General features: G+C 46.8%; 1 protein-coding gene across 2 annotated transcripts; it reads left to right on the top strand.

Annotated features, from left to right (window-relative positions):
* Positions 1-1,406: 1,406 nt before the first annotated feature.
* On the top strand, positions 1,407-21,966 carry LOC119442400 (UPF0764 protein C16orf89 homolog). Of its 2 annotated transcripts, none has more exons than XM_049662115.1 (7): positions 1,407-1,745; positions 8,103-8,330; positions 13,137-13,322; positions 15,928-16,184; positions 18,264-18,423; positions 19,632-19,793; positions 20,444-21,966. In XM_049662115.1, exons 1-7 carry the CDS (start codon positions 1,691-1,693, stop codon positions 20,533-20,535), a joined length of 1,140 nt encoding a protein of 379 aa, XP_049518072.1. In that variant the 5' UTR covers positions 1,407-1,690; the 3' UTR covers positions 20,536-21,966. The 2 variants fall into 2 exon arrangements, with proteins under 2 accessions (XP_049518072.1, XP_049518073.1); XM_049662116.1 differs by lacking the exon at positions 1,407-1,745 and adding an exon at positions 7,653-7,789.
* The last annotated feature ends 3,481 nt before the right edge of the window (positions 21,967-25,447 follow it).

Genomic DNA, 25,447 nt, shown 5'->3' with positions numbered 1-25,447 from the left:
CTCCACATTTTAATATAAGACCACTTATATTTCCCCTGGAAAAACGTCTTTCCAGCAATTCATTTCAGTTTAAAAGTGAAGCCGACTTTAAGAGGATCGGTGTAAGCTTGGTCTTTGTAAGCTGGCTTTCCCACGTTCAGTGTTGCAGTGAATCGAAGCCTACTTGCCGTATGCGAACGATGCGATGCGAACGGGTCCCGATAACTCTATCGCGTTCTACTCTTAAAGGTGAAGCTTAAGCGTCCTCCAATTTTTGAAGTGCAATCTTGAAGTGCAATTTTTTGAAGTTCACCTGACTTAGTGACCGTTTATATAGTCCTCCCTCTTTTCTTCTTTCTATTACCCCCATCCCTTACCCCTGTGTGGAGTAGCAAACCGGACGCTCGCTTAGTTGGCCTACCTGCCTTCCCTCTCGTTACTTTCTCTCTCTCTCTCTCTCTCTCTCCTGCGCATCGCTCGTTGCTTTCATGCAGTATAACAAAAGAGACTGTCTGGGCCGCTATACAGGCAGCGGTTGTGCATTTTTCTACTTGTAACAAAGCCCAGCTGAGTCTTTTTTTTTTTTCTTTTTCTGGTGGTATTCTATTACATGAAGGAAGGTTGAAGGTAGGGAGAAAATTTTACAATGGAAACAATTAGGTGACGTCATAGCCGCCACTCGGGAAACAAAGCAGACAGCCAACGAGGCACTCGATATTCAGAACGCTCGGCTGGTCGTCTGCAAGAACGCGGAGACAGAGGTACTGCCCATACGTGCGTGTTGTGTTAGAGGCTAAAGAATGAATGCTACCGGCTTCGTAGCCAGCCGTATGCAATGTAGTCTGCAATCTCAAGCACAGCCGCACTGCTCATGAACGTTTACAGTTGCGCTAGCGTGCCGCTTTTACAACTTTCGGGTGATGCTTTAATATTTCTTGAGCAGTGTGCACACTTAACCTATTCGCCACAATGGAGCGTTTGTCGTTTTTGTCACTTTATGTGTCGGAAAATTGGGGGATTTTTCAGGTTCTTCGTCGCTTACAGCATTTTTACGTTTACCGAACTGTGCATCTTCGTTATTGCGGTGGAGTGAAGCGTTCGTTCACTTCAATTTATTATCGTGAAACAAAGGACAGACATTGCTCTAGATAGGCATCGTAATTACTGCATATTATTTATTTATTTATTTATTTATTTATTTATTTATTTATTTATTTATTTATTTATTTATTTATTTATTTATTTATTATTTATTTATTTATTTATTTATTTATTTATTTATTTATTTATTTATTTATTTATTTATTTATTTATTTATTTATTTATTTATTTATTTAGATACCTGCAGCGCCTGATTGCATCATTGCAGGGGGGCGAGAATAAATAGTGTTTGGATGAGGCCGACGTGGAGCAAACAAACTACCGCGCAGGCCCTTGTACGTCCAACAACAAAGCTTGAAACGACACTTCAGTTCGTCATTCAGTAATTTGTTATGGCAGTGGATTCCATTGACCGATGGTGCAAGGGAAAAATGAGCCACTGAAAGACATTCGTTCTACAAGTTAATTTCCTTATTATCCATTCATGATGGGGGCTCGCTGTGACCGCGACGTGAATTACTGCATCGAGACGTGTTCAAGAACACGCATGCCTTATTGAAGTCGCTATGTCCTGTCAGAAATCATCGCGGTATGTCAAGGTCATCGAGGTATGTCCCCCAAGAAGCATCAGCATAGTGCCACGCATGAAGAAAGAATTGATGCCGGTGAGTTACCTTTTTCCTCACAAAGACTAAACTGTCACTCTTCATTGTCATTTGAATGGTATTGTATCTCTGATAATTTGTCGGGTGTCTCAACACGATGTCGTGGCGGTATGTTGGCCATCCAAGATGATAGCCTGAATGTTGTGGTTGTGTGCGTGTGAGACAACTTTAATGAATATTCTGCAAATTGATGGCCTGGGTCTAGGTCGCGCCGGGAGCAGCAGAGAGACCCTGTCTCTCGGTAGCTTCCCGGGCTTGCTGGATGGCCCAAAATTGGTCCTGGAGATCAGAGCTAGTCAGTGGGGCTCTCCACCGTGCCCTTAGTTCATCCGGGGGGACTACAATTCTCCTCATAACTATTTTACAATCCCAGAGTATATGCTCTAGGGTGGCTCCTCTATCATCAAATAATTTACATTTCGCCTCAGGATGTAAGTCCGGAAACATGCGAGTAAGATGTACCGGGTTCGTGTAGGTCTGGTTTGAAGTCGCCTCCAGTCAACCACCTGTTTATTGCTCCTGAAATTTTTGGCCTATACACATGAATTCCTGTACTACTACTACTACATAGTGGACCAGCTTTCCGTCTGCTTTCGATATGACTAGAGAGCACTCGAACCACACAATTTGTAAGTTTTATGCAATTATTCTCTCGTGACATAACCTAACTAGCTGCTTGATACCTTTGGCGCGTGCGTCGCGTACCAGTTCAACGCCTCCTGAATAGCACAGGGACTGTGCACTTCGATCCATGACGTCATGCTACCTTGCTCGACTGCCATATAATACACTGGGGATGCTTCCGAGTAAGCCACGGTGATTTTGACGTCCGCCACTTTCGTCATGACGCCCTTGGCAGTGGAAATTTTCGTTCAAGTAGCATGACGTCATAAAGCACAGTGCGCAGGCCTGCAGTCTAAGAGGCGTTGACCAGTTTCCCGCATTCTTCCCTCGCGACAGCTAGTGTTCTGACACGCTTCATTAGAATTCACAGCTTTTGGGATCGGCCCATATTCCTCAGTCCTTTTCTTCTAAGCATGCTAATGCAATGTAGAAGCTGTGCGACATTGTACCACGCCTTCATGATCGGCTCACGTCGAACAGGTTCCAAGTTCATTCGCCGGAGTACAAATTCCAGCGTTGTTTTAACCTAGACCACATGACATATAGACATAGGTACCTAAAGCTGTACGATACTTAGTCGCAAATGACGTCACAATCCGGGCTCACAACCGTCCAGTACCTGTGTAGAACCCAACAGTCGGCATATAAACTCGAACGAGTCAAACGACCGGACTAGAAACCATGTCGTCATCGTCATACGATTGTCGTCACTGTCGTCTTCTTTCTGCTGTCGTGACACACACGCTCGCGTCCAACCCACAACTGCTCGCCTTGCACAAATACATTGGTCCACCTGACAACGCTTTGCGAAATCCCAAACGATGGTGGGTGACCAGCTAACTGCACGATGATTCGCATAACATCGGGTGCCACAGTGCGTGGGATCTGCATAATTTTTATTTGGACAGGTACATTACGAAAATGGGTGCCAAGAGAAGGGACGTGCAGTCGAGGACGGTAGAGAACTTGAAGTGTGATGACAATGGGAAACGTGTAGGCATAACTTGGAATCAGCCAGCGCAATACAGTGGTAATTGGAGAGTTCTTCGTCCTGCAGTGGACATACTATGTACTATGTCAATACTATGTACTTCTATATAAATGTTTTTTTATGTTAAGTAGGAAACGAGATTTTGTTTCGTAGTAACTTTACTAACCGAGTGTACTTTTCAATCTATACTGTTCTTCTAAAAGCTGTTTTCCTGATATTTCTTCAGTGCATTAATGCGTCATTAGCAAGCTTACAGTCAATTAAATATTTGTAAATGCCCCACTACTAGCCTTTGGCTAAGGGGCCATACAGTGTTTGCACAAAATTTGTATTAGCTTTGAAGAAATAAACTTGAAACTTAAAATCAGCAGGCGAATTATCGTTTGGTTACCGGCTTCAGTGGTACGGGATAGCCAGGTAATGGTTTGGAAGGGCCACTCCATTCCTAGTGTTCTAACATCTAGACCTTCAGAAGTTCACATTGCGTTGAACATAGAAAAAACAGCACTGTTTGCCGCCATGCTGTCAAGCTTTTCTGCGCAATATCTGTGCACTACAGTGAAGCATACGAGTTAACGCAACGGTGCGCGGTAAAGTGCCGCCATCGTGCGGTTCTTCTACATACTAGACGGTCCACATTGGATGGCGCAATCGTTTGAACCGTATTAAAGTTCACATTTAACGTAAACGTCCCAAAAGGGTATATTTTACGAAGCGGACGAAACGGCAACACCGCAAAGGACGAAATTTGCTAATGTACTCTGTGATGCGGAATCGGGACATTCTACGAAATGGTTTACGCACAAATTGAAACTACGGATAAACTGAAACTATTCGATATGATATTAGTTGGCTCTGTTCAATCATTTCTATTTCTTCAGGAAAGAGCGCAATGAACGATTGCGCGACTTCGCGGAAGGCGCGTCCTCATCTCACGTGAGCAGTAAACATTACGAAAATGGTAGATGCGCTTGGTGCTGTGGCAAATAACAGAGCATATCAATCGAGAACGGCATGTCGCAAGTTGCATATGGCATCTTACAATAATCTGAACAGACCTGTGACGCAGCACTGGATACTGGATTGCACTCGGACCGCACTATAAACACTGGTTTTTGTAATCGACTTTACTTGGTTGAACTGTGCTCATCGACGTCGATGCAGTGTAGGTAGGTATGTCCACGGTAGGAAAACTGGTGACGTACGAGCGACTGAGCAGGGTAGGGGCCGCGGAGGAGGAGTGGCGGCGTACGCTCCGGCGCTAACCGTGAGGCCTGCTTTGTGACAACGGGTCGAGTTTCGCGTCTCCATGAGCTGACAGAGCGAACTATAGATTACACTTTTTCCCATGCTTATCGATCCCTGCAACCTTACCATGGTAATTATTCTGCACCGTATACGTCCTGCTAGCATTCAGCGACAACGCATCGCGTGTTTCGTTACTGTAGTTGGTGCAACTGCTTTGCTCGAAGACACTGCAGCTACAGTGTCTTGGAACAAGGTAGTCACCAACCTCTGTGTCTGCCCCACTGCAGGCAAACAGGGTCTACAGATACGGTCCCACAGCGTTTTGTCCGCAGTGGACAAAAAAAAAATTTGAAACGCGTTCCAACCTTACAGCGAGGCCCGTCTATACGGCAAAACCCAGATTGCGACCGCTGCCATGCGCCAGAAACACTGGCGGGCATATTTTGCGTCTGGCCAGCGTTTAACCGGAAGCGACGTACTTGAAACTATTCAAGCACCGTACCATTCTCGGGGGATTTTGTTTTGGTTCCTTGGCCTTAACAGAGATTTGTTACGCTAACAGTACGAGCCATATGATACAGATTTGTGAAACGCAAGACTGATCTTCATGATGATCTGATGGCTTCATGTACGCTGTTGTGTAAACGACGAGCACTCATCGCACCTCAGTTTTATTAACCATTCATCCCTCTTTCGTTCCCTTCTTTTCATCCCCCAGCGCAGGCTAGACGGTTAGAGTGCACAAGCTCAGGGCGACCATTCTGCCTTTCTATTAATAAAACACTGTTTCTATGCAGCTGCAGGCTGGATACGAAATCATAATTAATTTATTTTATTTATTTAAATGCACAATGTGACCATTCCTGGATAGCCGCAGCGTGCTGAGCCTAAATATAGACATCTGGAGCTTTATTGCTTAGCCCCCACGATTTTTATATAGCACACGACTAATGCAAAACACTTAATGCAACTCTGCAGCTTCGCATTTCTGAAATGAGCAGCGATGCAATCACTGCATGTCAGTAGGCGTGTTTCATATTCCTGTCATGTACAATTTCACTGAAGGGCGATTAAGCAGACGTTTTGTTCATAAATATCATGAAGCAGGTAGCCATTGTTCAATATTGACGCATGTATTTATTATGCTTTTTCCCTGGGACTGCATTTCACCCGCTAACTTAATGTTATTTCGCTCAGCGCAAGACGCGCCTGCATGATTTGGAACTTACTCGAATGTTATCGTCGATCCTATAGCTGACGAACAGCGCCGTGACTCATCTTTGCGACCTATTATAGACGGTCTGAACTCACCACACCCTGACCCTTCCCTACGGATGTTGTTGTCCCTACAACGACACCTGACACCGCTACAACGCCGGGCCTGACGGCGCTGAGCTTTTGCTTGTTGTTCCCGCGCGTCTTCGCTCTGCTGTTTTGCGCCACTTCACGATGCACCGACCGCCGGACATCTAGGCGTGTCACGCACGTATGACCGCATCCGTCGGCGCTTCTTTTGGCCTGGTCTCTATACCGTTCTGTGCGACAGTACGTTGCGGCTTGTGACCTCTGCCAGAGACGCAAGACTCGTGCCCTACTGCCTGCTGGCAGCCTTCAGCCCCTTGACATCCCTGATGAACCATTTTTCCGGGTGGGGCTTGATCTTCTAGGGTCTTTCCCCATGTCAACCACTGGCAATAGATAGACTGCAGTCGCCACTAACAACGCAACGCGGTACGTTGCTACACGAGCACTTCCCACCAGCTGTGCTACTGATGTAGCCGATTTCATTCTTCACGATGTCATCCTGCGCCACGGTGCTCCTCGTCAGTTAATCACGGACCACGGCCGCTGCTTCCTGTCTAAAGTAGTCGACGACATTCTTAGTTCCTGCGCGACCAATCACAAGTTCACCACTGCGTACCATCCACAGACAAACGGCCTTACCGAACGCCTCAACAGTATTCTCACAGATATGCTTGCTATGTACGTGTCGGAGTACTACCGAGACTGGGAAATCAACTTGCCTTTTGTGACCTTCGTCTACAACTCTTCCCGTCTCGACACAGCTGGCTACTCACCTTTTTATCTACTGTTTGGCTACGACCCACCATTGCCAATGGACACCATACTCTATCCTCACGCAGACACATCCTCTGCCTGTATATGCTCGTGATGATCTTGCCCGTGCTGACATCGCCCGGCAGGTTGCCCGCGATCGCTTATCGGCTTCACAGGTCAATAAAAAATGTCTCTATGACCGCCGACACCGGGATGTGAACTTCCCTCCAGGATCGCTCGTCTTGCTGTGGTTCCCGTCACGTCGCGTTAGCCTATGCGAAAAACTGCGCTCACGTTCGCATCGCCCCGATAAATCCTAAATCAGCCTCTGCAACAATCGCGCGTGACAGGTCTCGCCCCTTAAGCCGTACCACTCTCGGTCCGAGCCCTAATTGCACCGGGACGGTGCTTCTGCCGCCGGCGTGTAATGTCACGAGCGGCGATCCTGTGGTCGGTGCTTGGACGATGACGACGACGACGGTGTAGCTATCTCGTGTGCACGCGCTCGCCTTAACCATTTCTGTAGCACTGTGCGCCTTGCCCTGTAAATATATCCATTGTATATAGAATCTCCCTGTAGCAATATGAACCCTCACGACGGGAAACTAACAGTGACGTCACCCTTTACTATACGTGCCTAACGTAACCGGACTCCTCTGCCGACGACGGGTGGAAAAGTCTACACTTGCGGGCCGATGCACAAAAACGTAGATCGCAGCCTTTAATTGCGCGTCCCTATACATAAAACACCGCCAGATTGTTAGTATTATGCTGCCTCGCGGCTCAAGCTGGGAGACGCTAAATTTGAACCGCAGTGTCTTTCGTATTGCTTCTTTGATTACGGGGCAGGAAGTCCTCAAAGGCGGACTTCTAAACTTTGTTTACATCCGGGCAGCGGTCAGCGCAACTCTGCTTCTCTCCCGCGCGGCTGAGTCGACTCATCTACAGCGAATGCTTGAGGTTGCCTAATATTCGGCTCTGTTACTCTTCTTTTCTCGCGGAGTTGTTTAACAAAACATTTGTCTGACGTCATCGCAGCTGCTCGCATGGCAACACAGACAGCTGTTGTGGCAGTCAACATTCAGAGCTCTCAGAAGACGTCTGCAGGCAGGAGGAGCCCGAGGTATGGAACATGGTGTGAAAGGCTGCGTTTAATGAGGTTAACAATTAATGTGCTCGGCTCGGAAGCCAGCCGGATAACAAGAAACTATTCCGAGCGGTAAAAATAATTTTGTCAACGCATGCTTATGCCTAGCATATGCATTCTCAATGAATTTGTAGCCTCACTTTTCATCCCGCAATTTAAGTACGGCATGCGTGGTCTGCGACAGGGCAAGAACTTCCAGAGTTTTTAAAACCCACGGTTCCTATATTACGTATTTCTCCTACTTCTTTGTTACTGCCCTTTGTACGTTTACCTCTTTTTATCAATGCAGGAGCATACATGTCGGTGCCTGGGAAACCTATCGCACTTGTAATCACCCTTCTGCTCTTTCTGGGAAATGAGCAATACTGCCGCCACGCCGTCGAAGCCCGCCGTGCTGATTACACTGTTCCGCTCGAGGTGCGCATTTTACAGGCGCTGGAAGAGCTAGTGGACGCACTTGGATATAGGCTGCGGATGACGTACGTGGATGCCGCGTCTGGATTTTTCTTCGTTGGCGGTGCGTACTGGACTCTTTTATAGCAGTGTGTGTGTTTGAGTAGTATGTTCTACCAACGGTATGGTCCAGCAGTAAAGTTCAGTATTAGCCTTTTAGGGCAACGCGAGTATCGACTTTCACGACCGGGTTATACTGCCGTCAGGGGAGAACTTCTACTTTTGCCATAAGGAAACCGTTTTTTGACTGGTGGGACACCGCTATTCGACTTCCACATTGCTGGCTGTCGCTAGCAGTGACATCGTGTCTGAGTGGTACCTCTTAGCCCATAAGTCAGCCTTGATTGCGGCGTGTTTACTCACGTGCCGTGAAGCACACGTGCGGATGCCACACGTGGGATACGTCCAATTTTCACGCAATCAGTGCATGCTAAAAACGAGGCTAGACGGGAATACAGAAGACAGTACGCTGCTACTACCATTTGGAGAGTTTATTGTGCGTGAATGGTGGCTTATAACCCTTAGCAGGACGAATAAAGAGTAAAAAAAAACAAATAAACAAAAATGTAGCAGTAAATCAGATGAAAGTTCCAAACACGACGCACTCAGTAATTGCAAAAGTAAAATATTTCTCTATCGCTCAGCCCAACAGACTGAACGCAGCTTTTGTTCTGTTTATGCACTAACTAGCTCACATAGGCGCGCTATTGATCCAATTTTCAGTCTCTGTGCTTTCGGAGCAATTGCCCCGAAAGCAGATAAACTGAGAGATACAGTACCCCTTACTCTCTTAACATTCGAAGCGCTTGCTAAAGAGCCTTGAAACAGGACCCGCCTACAGTTCCGATCACACGCAAAGTGGCTTAAAGCCTTTGATAAAGACTACGCCATTACGTGTTGTTGGTGAAATAAGTTTATTGAAATATTCTCTACTCCGGTCGGAGGACATCATCGACGTGGAGAAAAAAAAATTGCGGCACGACCCATCTCATGACGACTGTGGACGATAATGCGTTGGCATTGAATCAATACAGCGACGCAACGTATTGCCACCGTCGAAACGAGTTATGTGTGAGGCGTGTACCGCAATCGGGACTCCTATCTCGCGCTTCCCTAAGAACGCTGGGCGCCATCTAGAGCAGCCGCCGCCGCGAAGCCAGCGCATAGCGTCCTAAATGTACGGCGCGCACTGATGCGTGTGAACGCTGAGAAACGCGTCATACGGCAACCGGGCTCCTCTCTCGCGCTTCTGTCTGGACACGCAGCGCCATCTTGTGGCACTGCCGAGAAGTGCGCGTGTGGCCTCCGAGACTAGAAGCGTGGCGCGCCGGTGCCTGCGAACGCTGAGTGTTGTTAGCTGCTTGGCCGCACACTTATTGGCACATACTCAGTGATTCAAGTTGGCGAGGTGTTCATTGAAGAGCGGCATATGCACAGTGCGTTCATGGCGCAGTTCACTACAGCGTTGGCGTGAAAGGCGTTCATTGAAAAGCGGCACATACCCAGTGCATTTGTGGCGCAGCCTGTTAATGCTTGGGGTTGCTGTACTTGAGGAAAGCTTGTGACGTGGGTTCGCTTCCGCTCAGCATCGGAGAAACAGCATCGGAGGTCTGTCCATATTGAGCTGGCCAGCGCAGTGCATACAACGCGCGCTAACGATCGTGTCTACTAAGTGTTACATCCCTACGCGCCGCGGTAAGAACTGAAATTTCAAACTAAACGCAGGTAGCTTTTCTCCTCGCGGGCGCCGCCCTTCAAGACGGGGATTACGTATATCAGCAAGCTTGCCTACGTACATGTGTATGTTGTGACTTCGCTCATAGTGACACATGACACTTCGAGAATTATTCAAGGCAACATCTGTTATTTGTGTAATCTGTTGCTTCAATAGACGAAATAAAGTTTGGAGAAATAATAAAACACACAAACCTAATGTTTAGATGCTCTTGTTTTACTTCGTACCGCAGCAAGAGAGATGTACTTCCGTTTCGTCGGCTTGTTCCCACGTCGTGCAGTTGCGCGCGCTGAGAACGAAACGATGTCATTTTCTATCGTGTTCAGCGCGCGATCATGCTCTGTGATCCGCTTGCGTCTGCCTCAGTGTTCGTGCAGCACTGTCTTATACCACTAGTCAGGTGTTCTCGTGCACAGCGCGCAAAATTGTGCGCTGCGCGAAACAAGACAAATGCAACAGCTCGCGCTCGAGGCCGTCACCGGAAGTGCGCCGCGCAGCAAGAAAGCGAGAAAAAAAAATCATAATAAGAGAAGTGGAGCCCGTGACGTATGCGTCACGCGATCCTCCGGCTCCGGCATGAGAGAACGCAGGGAAGGAATTTCGCTTGTGGAGGCTAGACGGGGCAAGTGGAGAGAGTTTTCTTGGCAGTGGCGCTCGCCTCCTGATATCATGGGTTCGTTGCACTGCAATATATCTATCTCGGCTATTAGTGAACCAATTTGATAAAAACAATTAGCGTAGCTTGCACTGGAGGCGCAATCCTAGACTGGCGCCTAGCTAGTCCTGGCTTTTGGGCTAAGCTAAACACTACCAAATCATCCCCAACATTTTCAGGAATTTATTGATTATTGATATATTATTGGTTAGCTATTGATTGGCTATCGTAAAGTATTGGCCACGTGTTTGGGCTAGGCTAAGCACTACCAAGTCATCCCCAGCATTTCCCCAGAATTTATTGATTATTGATCAATTATCGATTAGCTATTCATTGGCTATCGATGACTCACTAAGCTTAAGTACCCCCAACCATGCTTATCTAGACTTAGCCAGGCTCAGCTTCGCTAGTTCACAGAGGTATGTGCCATTGCTCTTGGACCCTTTCTGCACTGCCGCCAGGATTGGCCCACATTTTTTGTCAACTGCGGACGGACTAACGGCCGGCTTAAACAGCTCCGCTGTTGAAGTTCTTGCGGCAGAAAGCTCCCTAGAGAGCACGTAACAACTTTCAGCGTATAACCAAAATTTGCTATCTGGCCTGGTGAGGACGCCTTTAAGGGATCTTTTTTGCGATTGTAGAGCGGCGCATTCCCAGTGGCACATACGCAGTTACTCAAGTAGGCATCCAAGACGTACCGCCGTCAGCGCGCTTAACTCGAACGCTCCGCAGCGTGGCCTGGACCGACTTGACTGAGGCCAGCGCCGCGAAGTGTTGTGCGCTGTTATCTCGGTATGATTGCGGCGGCGGACGATAGCTGGAGCGCACCTCGATTTGACTGTTCGACTTGTCTTTCGCTTGTGTCTGAGCGGTGGGGAGAGTGCGCTCACTTGACAAGTCCGTTTCGCCACGTTTCGTTCGTGGCTGCGCTCTCACGTGCACCTGGGAAGCACGTTGCGGTTTGCTTATCTCGGCAAAGCGAAATGGCCAGGCCACGCTGCGGAGCGTTCGAGTTAAGCGTGCAGACCAGCACCGACCGAGTGGCCCTTACCCAGTACTCCAAGATGGCGTCGAAGAGTTTCTTCGAACAGTGGTACCTACCGAGTCGCGCGTCTACAGTGACCTATGTCGGCCTGAAAGAGCTTCGTTGAAGAGCGGCACGTATGCACACGTTTGCCGAATACTCAGTGACATAAGTTGGTCCGATGGTTGGCTTCGAACCCTGTTACCTCAACTCAGCAGCCCGATGCACTACCCATTCGACCACTGGCTACCCAGTTACCCAGGTAGGCGGGAGAGCGGTGAAATCATCATCATCTTGTCAATGATGATGATCGTGGCGATACTTCTAGATACGGTGTAAATGGCCGCTTACTGCGAACAAAAGTTATGCGCCGACGTATGGGGTAAGCCGAACGTATGCTTTCGTTCCTCACTTGCTCGGTTGGTTGGGTGGCTGTCTAATCGATCACAGTTGGTCGACCAGTTCCTTCATTCCTTGGTCCGTCCGTCTGCTCACAACAATCACCAACTGTGCTGCGGCGCCGAGATTCATTACGGTCGTGACGATAGGGATAATGAAGCCCATATGATTGCTTCGTCTCACCTACATTGCTCTGTACTGCGTCTTCGCCGCTTGACAGCACCTATACAGTGAACACACAAAGCATGGCAGGCTCGGGAAACCATTTTAATTTTGCTGTGAACAAGAGTTGTGCGAAAGATAATGAGGGGGGCGGAAGTAGGGTGCTGAATGTGCCCGTTCATTCGTTTGTTGGTATAGAGGCGCGCCACTATAGTAGCCATTCCCAGGGCTGTGCAAAACAACGAGCATAGTCCAATGATGAAAAAGGTCTCCGGCACGTGTACGGGGAGTTCGGGCGGGGGACAGTGCTTCTATCATCATCATCATCATCATCATCGTCGTCGTCGTCGTCGTCGTCGTCATCATCATCATCATCATCATCATATTTTTATGTCCACTGCAGGACGAAGACTTCTCCCTGCGTTCTCCAATTACCCTTGCCTTGCGCAAGCTGATTCCAACTTGAGCCTGCGAATTTCTCAACTTGATCACCCCACCTAAAGTTTTCTGCAGTCCTTGAGTGCTTTCCCTTCTGTTGGCACCCATTCTGTAACTCTAATTGTCTACCGGTTATCCATCCTACACCTTATATGGCCTGCCCAGCTTCATTCTTTTTTTTTTCTGGTAACGTCAATTAGAATATCCGCTATGCCCGTTTGTTCTCTGGTCCACACCACTCTCTTCTTGTCTCTTAACGTTACGCCTAACATCTTTCATTCCATCGCTCTTTTTGCGGTCCTTTACTTGATCTCGAGATTCTTATATGGTAGCTCCTATGGTAGCCCATATGGTAGCTCCTATAGCCTTCACACTTATTACGACTTTCAGACTGACGTTCGGAGTAACTAAGCTAATTGAATCAAGTGGAACACTCATGTCGGCTTTGTTACCGCAGACCGTCTGCAGACGATTCTCAACATGATCCAACCTCGCGCTGAAAACGAGTCATTGGGCGCCTCAGGACAGTTTCCCGCGAGTTTCAGCGTGAGCGTGGAGGAAATCAAGTCTCTCCAAAGGAGAGCAAGACAATTCGGAGACGCGGCCACTGAACTGGTTCTTAAGACAACGGATCTACCCATAAGTGAGTATTTCGGATCGAAAAGCATGCGATCGATGCTGTTAGGTGCATGCATGATGCGTCTCTCTTTCCTGTTTTTTTTTTCTTTATTTTTTTCTTTATTCGCGTGGGTTCTCATGGGGCATAATGTGGGAATTAAGTTATACATTGCCCTCAAAGTTGAAGTTTCCCTAATTTCAGTGAAAGAACGCTGTGCCAGGTACGCAAACACTGCTTTCACAGGTGGTTTATGCGCGTTGGCGGCCAAAAGGTTTCGTTAACAATTAACCTATGGGCGGGCGAATAGCAAAATTTTCGAATACGAATCGAATACGAATACTTAGCTTCGAATATCGAATAATGATATGCACACGCGTTTATAAGCAAGTTGGGCTAATTTGTTATGTTGGAACATTGCAAATACATTGTCAATGTTAGAAAACTAGACTAGTAAGCCGCTATACTAAAACATTGTGTATTTCGATCACAATAACTTGGAAAATTTAGCAATTCTCACTATCTGATCTCGCCAGCCTATGCCTTATTATGCCGCATCAAATATCCGTAAACTCAGAAACACTTGACCCTGTGCCAGTCGTCATTCACAGCACTTGCTGTCAAGTAGTGAGATCAGAAGTGGGGGTGATGCTGCAAAATAAAAATAAAAAATAAAAAAAAATGCACCCGCGCTGTTCGCAAGCACGTACCCCTCGCTACTGAGAGACTGGCTTTTTCGCAAAGTTAACACGTTTAGTGGCTAAGTCTGCTTTACAAGCAAAATCGCGAAATCGGCACAAAATCGTCACAAGATTCAGCACAAAATTGCCCGAACATTCTTAGATTAGACAGAAACAAATGCTAATAACCGTGTTTTCTCTCGCACAGCCAAAAATAAATTCGATTTGAGGTTAACAATATATTCGATTTGGTGCGAAAATTCGTATCAACCGGTTATTCGACATTTTCGAATATTTATTTTTCGAATCACTACCAATATTAAAAATATAATATTCGAACTTTTCGAATATCCGCACACCTCTAAATTAAACTTAATAAATGCATATTTAACAAAAAATATATTAACATTTTGAAATACCGCCATTATGGTATGTGTTTGCAGCAGAAGCTCGAAGGACTATCGTATTCGAAAACGACTACATTTTTTTTTATAATTCGAAATTGTTTGTGTTCCGTATCTCGACCATGGTCTCAACAAAAAGGCAAACCCCCATGTGAGGCAGGTGGCTGCGGGCGAAAGGGTGAAGCCAGTCTTGCCTTTGCCAGCCAAAAGCAGGAGCGCAGCTGTTATCTGCTCCGCCCGGCTTCTAGACTGGCGTGCTATGCGACATAATGCGAACGTCAAATGGTAGGTTTGTTGCTTTGTCGAAACGTTTGCATCAGAATACGAAATTAGAGAACTGCGGGTCGCATTTCATTCTTAATATTTTTGTGTACAAGTACTCTAGGAGTATCACACAAAATGGGTTGTCTTTGAATACGATCGTGTTTTCATTTTCGGACATAAACATATACCATATTCCCCAAATTAAAGACAAAAAAATGGCGAAATTTTGTTATACGTATTCGCTAACTTGTCGCGAATATTGTTCCCGCCAAAGGACGCAGACCACTTGTGCAAGCAGGATTCGGGTAGCTACCGTAGCATTTTTTATTAAAATTAGTGACCCTTAAGCTTTGAAGGCTGTGTATCGAATTGTGGAGCCCCGTTCCGCGTGCATACTGCATGAGTGACTTCTGAATTGCCACCAATCATAATCGTAAGGTTTGTCAGTTTGTAAATGACAGCCAAGAGCGCCTTTTCACGGACAGCCTTTGTCCCAAGGCAAGTCCAAGGTAGTAGATGACGCGCACGCGATTTAAACTTGGGAGCAGCTAACTTCAGACATTCGACATGATCTTCAGATGATAGAACTTGAACCGCGGGAAGGTGTATATAAGGGCCACCTCTTCCCGAATTTTTAGAGATAAAATTTCATCGCCAGATAAAGATTGTGGGGAATGAAGCAGGCACGTGGAGGGGTAAAGAGAAGCGTGTCTCAATAAACTAAATCGAGAACTTACTATGGCTGGAACGGATTCCGGGGTCTTTTCACGGAATATGTGGTGATGTGATCGACACCACGCCCACCACGCTGCTCCTCATACGTACACGCGTCTGCCTCGCAGCGGTTACTGCTTATACAGGTACAAGTTACACGACTCTGTGCGAAAACATTGAGCACAGGTATTATTTGACGTCGGGCGATGATTAAGTAAGACCGAGAGAAACGCGATTTTATTTCTCGGAAATATGTCTGTCCTTTGGAAATCAGAGCAACTGGACTGAAGTTGCAAATTTCACAGGCTGGAATTTCACTTGTACCGGGATAATGTCTTCTTTGTAACATGCGCGTCAGCTGCCGACACGTATAAGCGCAAACGTTTTACTTGTAAAGGGCTGTAGCTTTACATGCGTTCCTGTGGCTTTCCTTATCTGTGGCAGCCAGTCTTACCGTTTGTTGGTGCTATGTCTAAAATCTTTAACAGACGTGCTCAAGTTTGGCAGCGCAGCACTAGACGTGAAATACGGTACTAGTGGCTTCTCTTAGCACCCGCTTTTCTTACGCAGTGTCGCGCGGAATACTCAAGCACAACTTCTGGACTGACACACCTATTAAGGCTGGCGTGGAACCAGCCGAGAACGCGTCGGGTACCGCGCCGTACCACGAGATCACCGAGGGGGGTTCGGATGAGTGCATCACGCAGATCTTCACCAGCGCCCACTGCCGGGACGTGAGTAGAACATGTTGGGAGACCATGACGGGGGGACAGCACAGCGGCTACCGCCTGACCCACCAGGTGCTCTTCCTCACCATTGCTTTCAAGGTAGGCAGCTACTGAAGGCACGCAAGTTTGGCCTTTCTGAATAAGCGGACAACAGAACCGCTAGAAAACGGCATGTTGGCTCGGGATAGTCTGTGATGATGTAAACGTTACCTACAGAGTTGGAATTGGTTTCGCTAAACCACGAGAACGGTAACAGTATTGTGCAACGAGTTCTCTCATCACTGCACTCTTAAACTGAAAACAATGAAAGTAGCTGCTTTGAATTGGTACTTTGTACCAGAGGCATTTATTCGTACGGTTGGCCACTCTATCTAGAGCACCTGCCGTGACTGCTTAGCGGCTTTGACATTGCACTGCGCAGGAGGCCGCGGAATCAAATCCCAGCCGAGGCGGCCGCATTCCGATGGGGTCCAAATGGAAAAACGATCGTGTACCATTGTCTGCAGGCTAAAGGACCTCAGGGGGTCGAAATGACTCAGGAGTCCCCCACAACGGCGTACTTCATAATCAGATCGTGGTTTTGCACGTAAAACCCCAGAATTTATTTTTTGTTAACTCTATCAAATTCACTGAAGTATCCTTTATGAGCGGTCTGATTCAAAAGTTCCCTATGAATGAATACCACTCGCGCCAGTAAGGTTCTTAACGTGGGAACGTACTTGAACAATTTACACTGTCCATTAGCTCCCGATAAATTACCAGAGCAAGAACGGCAGGTCGTCACCATGCTGCAGTCAGTGGTTGATGATGCTCTTCGCGTGATTTTTACTAAGCTGGAGACACCGTGAGTTCTAAGCGCCTTAGAAGTAATAGGCGCCCTGTTTCCAGTGCTTCCATGCCTTCAATAGGCATCATAGGTTTTCTTAAACGGAGATCCTTTAACCATGGCCATGCGCGTCGCTGATGCGGAAAGCGTCGAAAACATTCCTGCAACACCTCAGGTTGACATTTCCCTGCTGCCATTTATAGACTTGCTGTGTATCTTCACGTATGCGCTCCACTAGTGCTCTTTCTCCTTCCCCTCTGTCTTTTCGTTTGTATATCCCCGCTCCCCAGAGCAGGGTAGCAAACCGGACGTGCGTCTGGTTAATCTCTCTGCTTTCCCTCTCGTCTCTCTTTCTCTCTCTCTATCTGCACTCAATGCCACAAAAGGCAAAGGCAAATTGTGGCTCTGCAAAGGCGCCCAAGGAAGGTGGGGGACTTTATACGGTAATATTACTCAGATGGCGTGAAACATTCTTACTAACCTCATTCGTACTTATCCTTTACACCCTTTTCTCTTCCTTGGTCTTTGATTCCCCTAGTCTTTCTCGATTTTACCCCACCACGGCGTCCACGGTGCAATATTTGTGGTCAAAATTATTTAAGTTCTTTCATGCATCGCAGCGCCTTCCGCAACGGCTACCTCGCGAAACACTGATACCATTAACGCTCCCCACGACCGAGGTTCGAAGTCAGCTGAAGGGACTTCTGTGCTGTGATCGTTTACTTGTATTCACGTTACCTTTTACGTCTCGTCGTTACGACAACACAGTGATCATCCTTCCGTGTAAGACGAGTGTTCTTCTACACCGTTTCAAGAAATTCATTGTGCGCGTGTGACACACTTTTCGCGTACAGTTCGACATTAACGGGCAGAAAAAGCACGGTTTTAGAAATGTGGCTTTACTTCCAACTACTGTATTTCTTTTCCCTTGCTATGGCACTAGCCTGGTTCTGTACCAGTTTTGCTCATTGAAAGACCAATCAATAAACCGATTTCACCACAAGTTTGGCTGCACAGCCACTGTCCGGAAATACTGCCGGCAGTTTCAATTCTTATAGCGGAGTGAATGGAAAATATAAGAGCAATGAGCTATTTTAGAGTTCTTAAATGGGCTAAACCAATTTTACACGCTTAAAGGTAACAACTACGTGCATCGTGGCGCCGGCAGAACTGCTGTGCAGGTGCGCCCTGAATGGCACGAGAAAGAAATTACTCTAGTGAACCAGTATCTTGCAAGTGCGTTTGTTTGATTCCATGATAAGTTCCGGTCACACGCACATTATCCGTCCCACGCATGCTACGTGGGCACTTCGCGTCAGAGAGTCAACAGTAGATCCTTCATTTCTCCACAGATGAACTGCACCGCTGTCATGGAAGAATTTTCCGAGCTCTACGGGCAGCCTTCAGCAGCGCGGAACCTGGCTTCCAAGTGTGCCCAGGTGGCCGATGAAGCCCAGTCGGTGGCAGAAAAAGGCTTCCCGGCGCACAAGAGGGACCTTTTTTTCGAGCAGGGTAGGCAGCCGCACACGTGACTGATAGTATAATGACATCCGTTCACTACCGTATCAACCATTATGTAACAGCCGTATTAACTACTTATCTCGAACAGCTTGCTTCGTTGGTGCAATTGCTCTTGCTGCACACGACACCCGAGACCACCATACATGTCCCCACAAGAAATATAGGGACAAAATATTCAATTTCTAATAGTGGCCAATAAATTTGAAGACCGCATTGAATAGTTTGGTTTAACATTTGATTTGCTGTAAAAAATGTTAATATTCGCACACCCACTTTCTAGCATTTGTTAATGGATTCGACAGGCGTTGAACTGGACGCTATTGCGCAAAATGCTGTGCGCCCATCTGAAACTAATAACGCTACTATGATAGTGGTAATGGTCGTTATAGCTAAATAAAGTCAGCTCTGGACAGCTTCAAATTTTGAACACGAGTCAGCAGGATTGTCAGACCGGCGCTTAATAGAGAGATAGAGAAACGAGAAGGGAAAGGTGGGGAGGTTAACCAAAGCCATGCCCGCTTAGTAGAAATTAAACACTCGCATACGATATGGCTGGTAGAAACGCTTGCGACGCGCACCGCATTCTGCGCGCTAATGATGACTTCAGACTCGAGTATGGCGTGTCCTACGGGAATAACCAATTTCTAAGCAGCGATTTCACACTCAAAGGAGATTATCTACGGCTTTCGGAAGGGAACGGGGCGTTACTGAGGGCAGCACAAGATCAGGGGCTGCAGAAGATAGCGCCAACCTTTCCTTTCTCAAAACGAACCACTTAGTATAGGTAGCCAAGCTATCTAGACGAAAGAATGCAGTCGAGAAGCTGAAAAGGGCAAAAAGCTGTTGTCTGTGCTATGTAGCTCGCACGTTTGCATAAGGAGTTAGGAATGCTTGAATTCTTTGGACCAGCGCGGCAAACGACGGCAACGCAAAAAGGAAGAACGCAGGCTGCGCGCTGTCCTGTGTCCTTCCTTTTTGTGCTGCCGTAGTTTTCCAGGTTGATCCAATGAATGCATCAAGCTTTCCACCTTACTACGAATGTTTGCTTCCGTATGAACTTACGATGTCGGAACGCGCAGTATAGGACGCACAATTCAGCGCAAATAAAGTACCCTGTTCCCTAATGAGTCAGTGATAACAATAAAAAAAAAGTCACTGAACAGGCATCGTATAATCCATGCATTTTGGGATGGTTGCAGTCACTGTATGCGACTTCCTGGATCGAGACGTGTTCAAGAACACATCTGTTATGGAAGCCGCTCTGTCCTGGCAGCGATCCGACGGGTGCTTCGAAACGCGGCGGCACAGAAGGTATCGGCAACATCGGCGTAGGGTGAAGCGTGAAGAAAGAGTCGATGACGGTGAGTCGCTGCTTCACACGTGGCAGACTTTAGCCCCTTATTCGTAGGGCGTCAATATGATGGAATATGATGCAATGCATGGAATTTCTACATGCTCGCCGCGTGCGAGCTGTGGAGACTGCGCTTTGCGAGGCGTGTTCATCTGCCTCCTGTTTCAGTAATGTTTTCCAGCGGCGATGATTTCGCCGGGAAGTCTCAACTGTAAATTTTAACGTCAGGTCTCGTGGTTCTGCTTCCCTCAGACGGAAGCCGACAATGACGGAAGTGCCGTATGTTGCGACGATTGAATTGCTTTAGCTATACCTCGGTGAAGGACAAAAAGGATGGCCCGATGCCGCAAATTCCCCCGATGGCATGCGAAGGGATGAGCTTCCAGGCTTTATCATCTTCTTGGCGGCGATGCACTACCTTCCTTCTTGCAATGGGACGGAAAGGACGGTCACTGGAAATAAGTTACGCTAATTCCACGCCAGATCTCATGGATAAGTCTCCCGCATGAATGCCTCTTAAGATCAGTCATTCCTCAATGAACAACGCAATAACTTCTCCAAAGTGTGTTCAGCTGTTAACATGGCCATTCTGACCTGAAATGCCAATGAATAAAGAGCGTTCTAAATACTATCCCTGTACGCTTCCTCTCACGTTTGCAGACGGATGTTCGTTGCACATGACGAGCGTGGGAGCAGGAGCCCTCGCTACCTGGTTGGGAACACTCGCCCGGGCCGAGCTCCAACGACAGTGACTCTTGCCTTAATCAGTGTGCCCGTTGCACTGTCTACAAAGAGAGACTGAGAACTGCGTGTAGATGTTTCTGACCACCCTACATTCGTGCAACGACGCCTGTGACGCAGATGCTATCGCTGAGATCTTTGGCAAGGTGCCAACGACAGGCAAGAACAAGAGAAAAGAGCGAAGAAAACACTGAAATTGGCAGGTCATTCCATAGTGGTTCGAGCGTAATTTTCCGATAAGAATTGTGCAACTTCCGCTCATTATGGTTGATAACGAGGCAGAAAGCGTCATGTAGATTTGTCTTAACACCACACCAGAGCAAATAGAGCGAGCCCCAGATGCAGACACTATATGTATCAGTGCTTCCCCAAAAGTATGGCGCAATGCATTACACAGTCGCCTTCTCGTCAAAAAAAAAAAAAAAATTATGAGCAGCCGATTCAACCCCGGATAACAACTGATGCTCTTGAGTTATCTTGCTTAAAAAGAACACTGGTTGAGGAAGCATAAGCATAACAAACATAACAAGTATTTTAGAGAGCAATAAAAATGTTTAGAAATAAATTATGTACTGCACTGCGCCTCAGAAAGAAGTATTATAGTCGTCTCATTTTGCTAAATCAAGAGAATCATAGATGACTGTGACTGTAATGAACTCGGTCATTAAAAATATGGAAACCCCTAAACTACCTGACTTAAACTATGACGAATGCTCGAAATTTTTATTGGCAAGTGAGTTTAACGACTATTTCAGTTGCAATGGGAGGCACACCTCACTAAAACTTCCCGCTATGAGCAGACTTAGATTACCTGACGGTGTCGTGAACTCATTTGAGCTTTTCGAAATCACAGATTTTGAAATCCATTCAAAGATAAACGCTCTCCCTACTGGACGAGCAGCTGTAAATGGTGAGGTTACTGTACACACACTAAAATCAAATATAGAGATAATAAGCATGTGCATAGAAAAAATATGTAACAGAGCTATCTGTAGTGGTACTTATTCAGACTTACTGAATAAAACCAAGGTCACACCAATCTAGACGAGCGGTGACCCACTCCCAACTTATTCAAAACTGCAGGCCTATCTCTGTGCTTTCAGCAATTAACACATTATTTGCAAAGTAATCGCTAAAAGGATAAGAAAATGCCTGCTTTAGTATAATACCATATCTCCAAATCAAGATGGCTTAGGCCAAATAGGTCTAGTAGTACAGCAGTAATTACCGTTACAAACTCAATTATTAGCTAACCTAATAGTAAAGATATGGTGATCGGTATATTTTTAGACATTAAGAAAGCTTTCGACGGTGTTGACCACAATATACTACTTAATAAACTACACTGCTATGGTTTCTGTGGTAACTCCCTTAAATATTTACGCAGCTACTTGACAAATCGCCTGCAATCGCCTCCAAGCGGCGTAATCGTATTGATGATGACGTCGCTGCCAAAGGTTTACACCGTCAGCGAAATATAATACACTGAGTAGCTGCAGTAATAACTCTGTGTTTGTCTGGTCGAGCTCTGCTCCACCAAGTGGCTGGGGGCACCGTGCAGGCCACTCACGTATGCGACCTCGCTCAACCGTTACTCCGGCCGAACTGCCTGCGTTTAGCGGAATACCGGACACGCTAAAACAGCTTCCAGCTGGAAGCTGTTTTCGTCCGTCAAGTTTTCACTAACGTAGTCCAAAACGCTGTTGATGACGAAGTGCACGGTTAGGCTAAAGCGTGTTTTATATACAGATCGTCGAAAATGACGCCGCGAGATCGGACACGAACCCTGCACTTCGCCAACCACCGCTAGCACAGAAATCGGTCCTCGGTCACAGAATCAGAATAAGAATTTTAATGGTTCAGAATGATAGAACTTCCACATATGATGGAGGTCCCGTAGTCATAAATTTATACGTGTGCACATGGGCGCACGAAATGCCATTGGATCGTTAATGCCTTAATTAAGTTCCCTAATGACCTTTCTTTTTCGGTGGAGCTGCCACACGTCCAAATTTAATTACATTTGACGTGGTCATGTTGATTACAGTATCTCCAGAAGTGAGCAATTTTAAAGTCCTAAATATAAAGTAAATGCACTTCCAAGTTTATTTTCCCTTCAGGAATAGTGAAATTCTAAAAAAAATTCACCGACGATTACGATACTCCCTAATGCGACGCGGTGCTATACTATAAAGATCGGCCACACAGTTGCCGCTTCCCGGCAACTGCAGCTTATGCAACCGTAACCTTTACCGGGAAACGCTTGTGGCGAACGCTATGCGAGAAGTCGAGCTACTTGTTTCTTTTTTTTTCCTCGCTCCGCCGGCGCCGCCGCTGCCACGGGTGCGTAGAGGGCCCTTTAGAGGGCGCGCTCATCTAGCGCAATCTCGTAGCGGTCGTCGCAAATCTTGCTAGGCACTACGCTTTACTTCTCACGCGTTCGCTTTCATCTTCCGCTGTGCTCGTTCGCTCGTTTACGCCGAGGGAAAACGCCGACGCCCACGCCGACGCTCGCCGCAGGAACGGGCGCCTAAGAGCTGCGCTCTAAAATAAGCATGCTATGGTGTGAAGCGATTCTATAGGCACCGTGCATTGCAGTTCGCGCGCGATCTATGCGCCACTACAAGTGAAGCTTTGGGACGGCCAGTGTCAAAACCAGCAAAACTATAGAGACGCTGTATACATTTGCCGTGATACTTTCAATCGCTTATCACGAAAGAAGACTGTCCGAGTTGTGAAAATATCAAAGTGCGCATGCTCTGCATATGATAGCACGCGTTCGCAATCGATATGAGCAGCGGGAACAATTGTGAGCTTGCTTTCGTCAAAGCGCAGGTCATACCTCTCAAACGAGCGACGATAAGGAAGCCGTTGTCGTTCGGAATGGCGTATCATTTTCATCGCCTCTCTAGCGGCCGGCGTCGACAATACTGGGGCGAAACATGAAATGTCGTAGCGCCATCTGAACAGTGAACAGTGTCCATGGTGTGAAACAAGCAGGCTATGCGAAAGTGGTCTCCCGATATAATGTTGATGTTGTTTTCACTGCTAAGAACAAGCTAGGCGCTACTTGTCCAGCTCTTCAAAAGCGCATGCGCAGGAAGGGGAAGCCAAAACAAGCTCAGTGCACCCCGAGACACGGCAGAGCATTCGTTACTTGTGCATGTAATTGTGGAACTCAATCCTTATTTATGTGGACATAAATACATCGGACAGACAGGCCACTGTTTAAACATTATACTCGGAAAGCACGACAGCTCCCTAAAAGGGTCACCATATTCGCATCTTGCCGTACACTGCCGACAATGCGGATGTAAAGCCGTTCTACACGACACATAAGTCCTCTTTCGGCACCGAGGTAAGATAACTAGGGAGGTTGTAGAGGCTTTCTACATTCACAAAAACGGTTCCACGTGTGCCAGCCAGCCCTCGATTAACCTTTACACAAGTGAAATAGCATATCTCGACAAGGCGTTTTTAGCTGCTGAGGGCCTGATTCCTAGCTTGCTTCTGCGTCTTACGTTCTCGGAGCTTTTGGGTTCTTTTTATTTGTTTTTATGCACATAGCCACGTCGCGATTGAATTTTACAACTATCTTAAACTTTCTGGCGGGATTGGAGCACGCTTGCGCAATGGTGTATTGTGCTTCTGATCAGTGTCGACAGATAAAAGCGCCTGGTTTTCTGAGAATAAACTTTAGTTTGAAGTTAGCGCTCGTCCTGTCTCGTCTTCCTTCCTTTTTTTGCGCTTCAAGTCGAGTATGCTATGGTGCTACGCTTTTTTTCCTCACGCTACGCCCTGCGTTCGCTTTCATCTTTCCCTGTGCTCATTCGCTCGGTTAAGCCGAGGGAAAACGCCAAGGGAAAACGCCGACGCCGACGCTAGCCGGAGGAACGTGCGCCTACGAGCTTCGCTCTAAAACAAGCATGCTACGGTGCCGTTAGCTTGAATTTGTTGCTGCTTTTTACAACGTTTCAAGCAACCATAGCAACTTCAGCCATCACATGTTGAATCCGAAGCCCAAAAGGAAAATTGCGCCTGCACCGTCGAAGCCGTGCCAACGCCTACCTGAGGAGGTTCGCCGAATACAACTCCTTGCAGGAGCTTTGTTCTGGAAAGTCATGCATAAATTATATATTTTTTACATAATAGGAGGATACTTAAATTATACTGCAAATATTTCAATTATATTTCACTGGGCAAGCTATGGCGTCGAAAGCATGCATTCCTCAGTAGAATTAGTTCTGAAGTGAATGGAATTCTGGAGTTTTACTTGGCAAAACTGCGATTTGATTATGAAGCACGTCGTAGTGGGGGACTCCGGATTAAATTTGACCACCAGGGAATCTTTAACGTGCCCCAAATGGACAGGACACGGGCGTTCTTGTGTTTCGGCGAACCCCCATCGAAATACGGCCGCTGCAGCCGGGAGTCGATCCAAAACACCATAGCCGCTAAGCCACTGCGGCGGATCGAATGAGTTTTGACAAACGCATTAGATAACGAATGACATTAAGGCAAATGGCATTTCTTTCGTCCGTGTGGCACCACCCTAATGTCATTAAAAGTTAAGGCATTAGCAAGTTAATGCCATTTTCTGCGCCCTTACGGCGCTGGTATTATACTGTATTTGGACCTCCTGCGCAGAAATATGCAAACATGGAGCAAATATAATGGCAGAGACAGAAATTATACACAGATAAAAGAAATCCAAAATAATATCGAAAGAAACAAAATAACAATAGAAAGATTTATCACTACTGGCAGAAAAGGTTAAGTATCAGAGGCAAATCTGGAAAGAGCATCTTAAGAATACAAAATCTTTAGGTACAAAACCAGACAGGCAAGCGCATGTTTTACATAAACGGATAACTATCGAAATACAAGAACGCATATAACAAAACCAAACAAGTACACACGCTG

The sequence above is a fragment of the Dermacentor silvarum genome, chromosome 2 (assembly GCF_013339745.2).
Source record: "Dermacentor silvarum isolate Dsil-2018 chromosome 2, BIME_Dsil_1.4, whole genome shotgun sequence".
NCBI lineage: Eukaryota > Metazoa > Arthropoda > Arachnida > Ixodida > Ixodidae > Dermacentor > Dermacentor silvarum.
The sequence above is the reverse complement of the archived record's forward strand: the minus strand, read 5'-3'. Positions and strand labels throughout refer to the sequence as shown.

Bases quoted from the DNA above. Each gene is read 5' to 3' on its own strand.
- LOC119442400 (XM_049662115.1), top strand. From the start codon at position 1,691: ATGTCCCCCAAGAAGCATCAGCATAGTGCCACGCATGAAGAAAGAATT. The intron at 18,424-19,631 runs GTAGGCAGCCGC...GGATGGTTGCAG, and splicing joins GGACCTTTTTTTCGAGCAGG to TCACTGTATGCGACTTCCTG. The intron at 19,794-20,443 runs GTGAGTCGCTGC...TCACGTTTGCAG, and splicing joins TGAAGAAAGAGTCGATGACG to ACGGATGTTCGTTGCACATG.